The sequence below is a fragment of the Bactrocera latifrons genome, unplaced genomic scaffold, assembly GCF_001853355.1.
Source record: "Bactrocera latifrons isolate USDA-ARS-PBARC rearing strain unplaced genomic scaffold, ASM185335v1 scaffold_8, whole genome shotgun sequence".
NCBI classification, from domain to species: Eukaryota; Metazoa; Arthropoda; class Insecta; order Diptera; family Tephritidae; genus Bactrocera; species Bactrocera latifrons.
Window position 1 is genome coordinate 2,894,679 of NW_017537489.1, and position 11,020 is coordinate 2,905,698.

The 11,020-nt window shown below is 36.7% G+C and overlaps 1 protein-coding gene across 2 annotated transcripts in view; it reads left to right on the forward strand.

Annotated features, from left to right (window-relative positions):
* The first annotated feature begins 9,497 nt into the window (after window positions 1-9,497).
* Window positions 9,498-11,020, forward strand: part of LOC108976794 (3-phosphoinositide-dependent protein kinase 1) — a 47,709-nt gene continuing 46,186 nt past the window's right edge. Inside the window, exon 1 of one of the 2 annotated variants that reach the window (XM_018946128.1) lies at window positions 9,498-10,316. In XM_018946128.1, coding sequence (XP_018801673.1) covers window positions 10,233-10,316 — 84 coding nt within the window. In that variant the 5' untranslated portion in view covers window positions 9,498-10,232. The remainder of the gene's footprint in view (window positions 10,317-11,020) is intronic. The other variant, XM_018946132.1, reaches the window with a different exon arrangement.

Consider the following 11,020-nt stretch of genomic DNA (forward strand, 5'->3'; position numbering starts at 1 on the left):
TATTTAGTTCTGCACCTCGAACTATTTTTTCCAGAAGCAGGTTGAAAAAGTCGCAAGGTAAGGAATCGCCTTGTCTGAAACCTCGTTTGGTATCGAACGGCTCGGAGAGGTCCTTCCCGATTCTGACGGAGCTTTTGGTGCTGGTCAACATCAGCTTACACAGCCGTATAAGTTTTGCACGGATACCAAATTCAGACATCGCGGCGTAAAGGCAGCTCCTTTTCGTGCTGTCGAAAGCAGCTTTGAAATCGACGAAGAGGTGGTTGTTGATTTTCCAGGTCTGAAGCCACACTGATAAGGTCCAATCAGTTTGTTGACGGTGGACTTTAATCTTTCACACAATATGCTCGATAGAACCTTATATGCGATATTGAGGAGGCTTATCCCACGATAGTTGGCRCAGATTGTGGGGTCTCCTTGTTTGAGGATTGGGCACAGCCTACTTAAATTCCAATCGTTGGGTATGCTGTCGTCCGACCATATTTTACAAAGAAGCTAATGCATGATCCTTATCAGTTCTTCGCCGCCGTGTTTGAATAGCTCGGCCGGTAATCCATCGGCCCCCGCCGCTTTGTTGTTCTTCAGACGAATAATTTCTCTTCGATTTTCTTCATGATCGGGCAATGGAACGTCGGCTCCATCGTCATCGATTGAGGAATCGGATTCGAACTCTCCCGGCGTTGTACGTTCACTGCCATTCAGCAGGCTGGAGAAGTGTTCCCTCCATAATTTAAKTATGCTCTGGGCATCAGTAACTAGATCACCTTTGGGGGTTCTACAAGAGCATGCTCCGGTCTTGAAACCTTCTGTAAGTTACCGTATTTTGTCGTAGAATTTTCGAGCATTACCCCTGGCGGCCAGCTTATCAAGCTCTTCATACTCACGCATTTCGGCCTCTTTCTCGGTATCGCACGTGTTGTGATCGATCGTAACGTTGCGAGGTAGGCAATTTGTGGTTAGAAATACAAAATTTGAGATTACTTTTTGATCGATATTTTTATCCATTGTAAAAATTGCGACGCACTACTGAGGTCTACCGACTTAAGCAACTGCTGTAAACACACTGGTTGACACATGGCGTTCATATTTGGCATAGTATTTAAGAACAGTCCCACCAACTTAGCAAACTACATACATTTTTTTTTTTAATATCATTTACCGGGAATTTAGTTACAATTTTCGGGTGTTTTTTTGTCTCAATGTGTAGCTGCCATTCAAAATGACCGATCCGCATCATGTTCTTGTATGGAAAACTTTTTTATCCGGCGAGGCACCCTCACCAAATTTTGTATATAAGATCATCCAACTTTAGGCTAGAATCTCCGAACAAATTGTTCAGATCGGATGACTATAGCTTATAGCTGCCATACAAATTGACCGATGAAAATAAAGTCCTTGTAGGGAAAACGTTTTTATTTGTTAAGATATTTTCATGAAATTCGGCACATAATATCATTCAAGTTGAGGCTACAATCTCCGAACAAATTGTGCAGATTGAACCACTATAGCATATAACTGTCATACAAACTAGCCGATTACAATCAGAATAAAGATCTTTTTATACCTTTCTATCCTACATATAACAAGTGAAAAATGCACCTGCGAACAGGTGTATTAAATATGCGTTGCAAACGAAACTAATATTTTTTCTGCTTTTTCATTTGTTTTTGTATTTCCTTAACTTTATTTCCCTTCAAAAATTAAAAAAAAAAAAAAATATTTTTGTCGTTCAGTGCTTGAAGTTTAATTATAAGTATTTTGCTACTAGCCATTCAATATTTATTTGATGTTTCGTGAAAATATTCCACTAAACATACATCCACCAACACACACTCAGAAAAGCGCACGCGCACACATACATACATATGTCCATACATATGTACATACAGTGTGGTCTTCGCACTTTCATGCAAAATATGAAATTTCTGGCATTTCTCGGTATTAAATTTAGTCAAGCGATTACCTCCCCTTTACATACACACACTTACAAATATATAAACTCATACATACTATATATAAATTGGCTGATTTGCATATTTCCGCAGAAACCATCAATATCACATTTCGGTTTTAAGTGAAAAATTATTTTAAAAAATTTCGAAAATGCTGGCTATACTCAGCGATAAAATGTAAAAGAACAGCAACAACAACAACAACAACAAAACAATTAAGTCAAACTAAAAGTTCATTAATGAATGACGCGCTTATTGACCTTTTTGCCGCGTCAAACCACACATACACACACACACGAGCGCGCAACTTTACAACTAAGCGTGAATATATGTACATGTTTGTATGTGTGCATGTGTAATTATATGTTTGCACTTGTATGCGCCATTAAGCTAAAAGCCTTGCGCGTGTGGCGCGCACACTGATCCATTTGACGTCGCTGACCAGCACACAAACACCTGAGTGTGTAAACAACAACCAGCGCGCACACACACGTACGTTAACCTAATAGATAGATATGTATGGTGCGATGTATATATGTAAAGGTTTGTATATATGTTTGTGTAAGCCATGTGGACACCTGTCCATTAAGGCGTTTGTATTTTAAATTGAAATCGAGTCGCGTCGTCAATGATACCTGCTGGTCAATGGGTGCTTTTTTCGGTGAATGGTGATGGCTCACTAATTTAGCGGCAGAGATGAAACGAGGCACACGCTTAACACGGTTCGATGTGTTTGGATTAGCGTTGCTCCCCAGCAAACACACACATACATATACAGACAAGCACAGGCATCGTCACAGCAAATATTCAGCAATATAAATACACATGTATACATATATGTATGTAGAGTGTCCGCCTCACGCTCTTGCCCAATATTAATGAAAAGTTAACGAATTTGGAAATACCGTTTTGTATGCGTGGAGCTTTTCTGTTAGCATTATTAAAAAACTATTTTAAAAAATTATAAAAATTAACAAGTTTAGCAATGCAGGAACTCACATGCAGTCGTCTGTTTCTGTGTATATAAATTTCGAACTTTCTTCAATGTTGTTTTAAGAGATTCTTAAGCTCTTAAAGTTTAACTGAGAGTATGCATATTTTAGAGAGGGTTTGAAAAAAGCTTGGCTGCTCAAATAACATTATAACTGTAAAGCAGATTTATTTTCTATACAATTTAATGAAAAATTTATAAATAAACTAAATTAATGTTTTAACTTTAACTTCTGTTGCAGCGAATTTATAACACCTTTCACAGATACAAAATATTCCATATGTGTATTGGATTATGATCATTCAGGCAGCTGTATGCTATAGACGGACCCTCAGACCCAGATAGTTAAATTGACTCAGCTAGTCACGCTGATCATTTCTTTTTCTTCTTTGTGGACGTACACACCGCTTACGTGGTTATAGCCGAGTTTACAACAACATGCCAGTCGTTTTTTCTTTCTGCGGTTTATCGCCATTTGAAGATTCCAAGTCTAGCTGGCTACACATTTTCCTCCTAGTCTTTCCAACGGTGTGGAAGTCTTCCTTTTTCTCTGCTTTCCCCCTGCATCGAATACTGTCAGAGCCCTTAATTCGCTGAACTTTGTCAATGCCTTTGTATGGTTCGTACAACTCAGCGTTCCGTCGACTGTGATATTCACCGCTTTCAATGCGCAAAAGATCATAAACCATTCGCAGAACCTTTCTCTTGAAAACTTATAACGCCGACTCATCAGATGTTGTCATCGTCCATGCCTCTGCACCATATAGAAGCGTCCCCATGAGCAACTTGTAGACTTTGGTCTTCGTTCGTCGAGAGAGCACTGTACTTTTAACTGCCTACTCAATCCGAAGTAACACCTGTTGGCTACGACTAACGGCACGTTTGTTATGGCAAACGATGCCATTGTCAGTGGCGTACGCCAGCAGTTTTTCATATAGAAGATTGTACCATCATCCGAGGATCTGCCTTCTTTTCATTGGAGGTGTTTTTTACGTGATGGATTCCAAAACCATCGTACAACCCTGCCGAGGGTGTTTCTCTTTTTCACTTTAACTCGCCTGCAAACAGATGTTGTTTGGCTATCCGGAGAATACTTGGTCTAGGAGGAGCGGAAGTCGTGAGCTGCTTGAGTCATATGTAAAGAAATCGTTTCTGATCACTCCCAAGAGAATGGCCCTCAGAGAACTTTCCTCACTGACGTGTACTTCAACATATAGTTCCATCCTCAACTCATATCCGATCAAGGAAATCGAGAATTATTCCTCGATTATTAAGCACATTAAAATAAACTTTGTAAAATTATCTTTATTATTTTTTATAAATTGTCTCTTTAAAAGTTCACAAGAAATCACGTTTTTCTAACTTACAAGTGAATATAACCCTTAGCGGCAGGTTCCGAACCCCAGCCACAATTGATTCTCACTTGACTGATTTTCTGGAAGTGTAAAGAAGAATATTGCGTCTTAATTAAAACAAAAATCTTGTTTGTGTCAATAATTTGCCCTCCCGGCTACTCAAAACCGCATTTAAGTCTAAGCATGTATCAAGCCCTACTTGGCAGCTAATTAGACCAAAACCAAACATGTCATCAATCAAGGGCACCCGTAATTTGAAATTTTTAGATGCTTTCGTATAATAAAGTAAACAATCGAGAAGTGAAATTTTTTTGTTTTAAGTTTCCTTTGTAAGGGAAATTGGGTAGAGACCAGGCTGGGGACAGCGCGAAAATGGGCAAATAATGGATGATAATTCGACTTCTCCGAAACTGCTTCGTTCTGAGTCCATCAATACTTTGAAAATGAGTAGAAACTTGAATTCAAAGATCGTTTCTATGTGGTGCCAACTTACGAATGTAGAGAGTACGTATAGCAAAATCATAACCTAGGCTATAACTAAACAAAACCTGTAACGGGAAAGTTGTCTCAACTTTTTTTTTTTGTTTTTTTTTTTGGAAATACCAATAATGACAACATTGTAGGCAACTATGTTCAGCCAAACCGATGGTTATGGCTCGAAAACGTCGGAACGATTTTTCTATTTTCAAATAAAATGGTTTCGAAGTCGCCGCGTTTGATATCCACGCGCGTACGCTGCTGTTGGAACCTATAGCAATCTTTAAAACGATAATAATTTGATGCTTTGTAGATACCCAAAAGCCCTTTAAGTCCGTATGTGTACTTTTGACCCTGAATAACTCGGCCTCACCTACGACAGATATCTTAATCCCTGCCAAATTTAGAATTTCGCAAGACTTTGGGTCCACTTGTCCATCTGGAGCAGTCTCGAACCACATGGAGACAAGATTTAGTACAGCTTCAGTATTTTTCTGAACACACGCTTTAAAGGCGGTCCGCTTTGTGCCCAAAACTTTGCCTACTAATTTTTAATTAATTAAGCGTATAAACTTTCTCGTCAAACCGCTCTAATTATTAAACAAATAAAATTGTGTATATTTTTTATGAAGCCTATATTTGTTTGTATGTATGCTGTTAATTTACATACCCACCTTTTTTTTTAATAATTCCACAAAAAACTTTCAAATTTCCAAAGCTATTGGATAGTCATTACTGCTCTCTGCCATAGACCTCAAGTCGCCAACCGAGCTTCGGTATCTATCAGTAATATGTACATATGTGTGAATATGTGAGTGTGTGTTATCGAAGCACGTTTCGAAATCTAAGGCGACATTGTGTCTCGCTGTAAAAAAATTGATATTCACCAAACGGTCCAGTAGGGCAGGCTGGGAACAAGTTGTCTCAAGCGTGAACCAGCCCTGCTGCTAAGCAACTTTGACGCCGATTGTATTTGCATTTTGTCGATGGATTAGTAAATAAATAAAATTAGCAAAGGCTTGAATATTATCTTAACAATTATTAATATAGATAGTAAAATATGTTACTGAATAGAAGAAAACAATAACACAAAAACAGCAATTTTAGAGACTGCCAAGTGAAACGAGTTTCAGACCTGAACGAAGCGCGGATTGCTTCTACAGGCAGAGAGATGAATAAATTTTTATTGTATATGCATATATGTATGTATGTACATACATATGTTAATGTATTAAAATATCTCGTTTGTATATTTATATGTGATATATATAGAGGAATATGATAAATACTCTACAGTGAAGCTTCAAACTAGCCAGGAAAGTGGAATTCTCTGACTAAAGTTGAACTAGTCAGAGAAGCATTCGACTTACATACATACATAYATATATCAAACATAAGAGCAAGTGGTTCAGAAAAGGAGCAGAATGTTTGAGAATCTATATTTCTTCACTGTTATTTTTCTCATCAAAATCAAAAAAAGGCAAAATTCTCTTTGGTTTACATCATCTTAACCACTTCATAAAGAGTTCATAACCGGTTCATACCACTGATTCTCTACCAATTCTAACCAGTTCATAACCAGTTTATATACTGATTTTCTACCACTCTTAACCAGTCCATAACCAGTTTTTAACCAGTGATTTTCTACCACTTTTTCATGCTCTCAATTTCTTATATGTATACTCATATAGATATTTCAATATATGTATCAGCGTATGTATGTTGATATACTTTATGTGTGTTCAAAGTCTTCGAGTAATTTCAACGTGACAATGGCAGATATCATAAATCATCCGTATTAGAAACGCCTCAACATGTAACTTTTATTGCTGCCATCACTTTGATACCCCGAAAAGTTGCTGCTAATGCAACAATTAATTTTTGAAACTTTCTTTCTATCAATATATGTACATACATACAAATCGATATGTACTACATATAACGCTTCTCAATAACGGTTAATTTCTTGAACTTTATTCATATTTATCTATATCCAGATACCCTGTTCTAAAAGTGTGCTACGAAATTTTTAAAGCGCAGAAGTAAACGACACCCTATAAATTAGGTCTATATGGTATGTAAATAATCAGCGTGATGAGGTGATTTGATTTAGGCCTGTCGGTTTGCCCACCAGTATGTCTATATATTCCTGAAATAGTCCTTTTTTATTTGACAAGATGTTCTCTCTAAATTTGGCTTGGATTAGTGCCTAAATCAACGATACAATCTCCGATTAAATAAACATTATGCTGATTTTCATTTTGAACAACGATCTTTTTGAGAAAATCATCTTCTCCGATGAGCCTCACTTTGATCTGAGTGGCGGTTACTCACTATCGATTCTGTTCCACAAATTATTCATGAATTCATGAATCATTACATTCCGCTAAATTGACAGTTTGGTGTGGTTTTTGGCCTGGTGGAATCATCGGTGCGTACTTATTTCGAAATGAAGCTGGTGACACCCGGACTATCAATGGAGAACGGTATAGACCGATGATTACCAACTTTTTATAGCCGCAATTGGAAAGAGTTGATCTTGACTACACCTGGTTCCAACAAGACGGAGTTATGTGCCACATAGCACGCGAAACAATCGAATTATTGTGTGGAAAGTTTGGAGATTCGATTATTTCCAGAAATTGTGACATTGAGTGGCCTCCAAACAGTTGTTACTTAACACCATTAGACTACTTCTTGTGTGGTTATTTGAAGTCATTGGTCTTTAGCAAAAAAAAAAAAACAAATTTCTCATCAAGCTTTAGAGGTCAATATTGAACGTGCTATTCATACGACTTGATTTAGGGGAAAAAGTACTCGAATATTGGGTTAATCGAATTCGTTCCCAAAAAAAGTACTTCATATTTAAAAAAAAACATTTGAATTTCCTTAATAATAATTTTTTTTTTTGTAAGAAATGATATTGGAAAACCCTGTATAAGGTGCAGTATATCCTAGTCCTAAGTACCTCTTATCTAGCTTTGTAAGGGCACCAAGAAAATAGGAATACTCCTGCTGCTAAAGTGAGGGTTGCATGTGTCGTCGGTGATCCAATGAGCCTTGATATAAAAAACACAAAGCTTTGCTCTATTTTTCATCAGTAAGTTGGATCTTATTCACCATTTCAGCTGCAAAAGCTTATAAATGATCTACTTACTACCTCGACAAACAAAATTTTCGGGTTGAAGCTTGTTTGTAGTTTTTCAAATTATCTTTTTTCTCCTATCTTCCCTCACCGATCTGTCAACTTACGGTGTGACTTCATGAACTCAAAGTACTAGAAAAAAATAAGGATGCTTAAGTATTAATGCCACCTTAGTAATTTAATGATTTTAAGAAACAAATTCTACGCGAAACACTAAAAACATCTTAGTGTCGGGTCGCTCTTTCCTGCTATATAAATGCCGTACGAGTTTTAGTGGAACAGACATTATAGCATCTTGTTCTACCTAAATTTCGCACCTCTGAGAACGAACCGAATAACGCATTCTCTTATGCACTTACTTACTTACATATAGACAAATGCTWCGACTGCAGAACTCCTTTTTCGATTTTAATGTTTTATTTAATCTTCTACTCACAGCAGAGTGTAAGGTACAGTGTGCGCCAAAAGTCTGCACAATTTCCCATAATTCCGAGGAGCATGCACAAAGTGTATTTATTGTTGTTATTACATTAACTATAATACTTACTTGTTGTTGTTGGCTTGCGGTGTTATTCGTACTTCATTTGTTGTTGTTGTTTTTATATACTTAGTTTTACATACAAACATATTGACGTGTGTGACAAGAAACCCGAGCGCAAATCTTTACGCTCAACTTCCGCTTGTAATCAAACAGCAAAACAGAAACCAGCGACCAGATCGAAAACGAAAACAGAACAGCAAAACAAAACAGCGAAGCGATGCAGCAAAAGAATACGAAGTAAATACGCACATACATATCTACAAATCTACAGATATGTTCATGTATGTATACTCCGAGTTGAACGAACGCAGTCGAGTTGGTTTTTGGTTTTGGGTGGTACGCTGACGCGTTGACTGCGCCAATGCAATGCAAATAACGGAGAAATTCATGGAATAAACTGTGGATTGCAAGTGTGAGCGCACGAAAGGCGCGCGCGAACAGTACAATGCAGCAACTGCAGCGATAAAGCAGCGAAGAAATGCCAACAGTGTGTGAGAGAGAGCGCGCGCGCGTGAGAGAGGGCGCGTGAGCAGAATGATGTGTGCTGCGAGTATATGCAACGGCAACGACACCATTTCCTCAACGGAGCAGCATTATTGAAATTCCTTTCGAATTACAGGCAGCAAGCAACACATATCCACGCAAACATACAAATATACAGCAACAAATTTAGCTAGAGCTGTGTTTTCATTTGGGAACGCTTGGACTTGCAGCGCCAATGCTACGTTTGCGTCGAAAAACAAGTGAAACAGCAACGAAAAAAGCAAAACAGAGAGTCGTGCATCGCACGAAGTCTCCAACGGCAGCGTTCGTATCGTTTGTAGTTAGCTGCGAGTGGAGAAAATCTAGTAGTAGCCCTCTTCAAATAATATTCATTGGTATTTAGCGCTCCACTCGCAAGGGGAAACACAGCACGATTCATTTTCGTTCCACTGCGCTCGTGGCTCAAAGCATATGCTATGGCCTATAGGAACAATGTGGGATTTGCCGAAACATTGAAAGCGATGCAGTTCGATGGCATTGTCAGCGCTAATGTAGCGACAGTTTATTTTTAAACTTTGATCGGTTTGGATGCTTTTGAAATTTAGTAGAACGCGTAGTATGCGCTACTTGTAAGTTGGGGCGCCAACAGTTACATATTTGAGAAAAAAAAAAGCATAGAAAAGTGAAAGAAAACAAAATAAAGTAAAAGCTTGTAATAGCTAAATAATTAAAGCTTGAAAGCATATTTAGTGAAAAATTGTGAAACAGTATTATTAAAATTTCATCGTATTTAAGTGAAGCAGTGGCAGTGCTAAGTAGCAAACCAAAACAAAACACGAAAACAGCCTATGAAGTGGTATAAGCATAAAGTATTTTCAAAAAATCAACAAACAAGTGCTTATCTACAAAATTATTGATTTTGACAAATAAAAGTGCATTATTGCTGCGCTAGAAAATAAAAACGCGATATATTTATTGTTGCAAATTCGACAGCGCATTAAAAAGCAAAACAAAAGGCTGCACGCTGATAGTCCGTGAATATTTGCAAATAACAAAGTGTTCGGTGCAACAAATGTTTGAGGTAAAATTGCCAAATTGCGTGCAGCGTAAAAAATTTTTGTTTTGAAATTGCAATTTTTAATAAAAATTGTGGCAGTTCAAGTCAAGCTAATAAAACAAAATATAAAAGTTCTGCAAATGGCCGCGAATATGCCAGTTTTTATTGTAGTTCTTTGAAGTGCGTTTTCCAAAAATATTTTTTTTTTAAGTTATTGCATTTGGTTTCCAAATGAAAACAGCCTCCCCAATGAAATGTAAAAGTTGGTCGAATAAAATCAACAATTTTGTTGTGCGTCGCCTGAAGTCTATAAAGGTAAATAAACTTGGGCAAAATGTACATAAGTACATAAATTTATATACATATAAGACCTAAGCAATTTTACTACTGCGAGAACGTTTTTGTTTTAAAAAAGTAGAGAATTATTATAAACTTGTGTTGGTCTTAAAAATTGTTTATATTGTAAAAATAAGCAAGCGGAACCACTTCGTTTTATAATGAGAAAATTTATATTTTTCGAAATCGATTTTTCTACTTCTTCTTTTTGAAAACTTTTGTTTCTCTATTTATTTTTTAACTTCTGTATAAAATGTGGTTTACACCAAAAGTATGGAAATAATAAAAATAATAATTTAACTATTAAAAATTATAGTTAAATCCAGGAACAGGAACGACCTTTTATTTTTTTTTTGTGAGAAAAACTATTTTTCGGATTTTGTTTTGATTTTTGTCACGTTTACTGCGATTTACATTACGAGTATATATGCATTTTAGTAGCTTCTTTATTTATATAGCAAACAAATATTATATTTAAGCTCTTGGGCTTGTATAAAGGCTTTTTTTTATTTTATTAAAGCTTACATAATAAACAAATTATTAAATAAACTAAAGTACGCAAAGTTTGATGCTAGCAAAGGCTTTCGGCTGTCTAAAGGCCTTTTATTTAAAAAAGTATATGAGAAACACACATTTATATGCGACAAATAATAAACCAAACGTTACAAAATAACAAAATATTA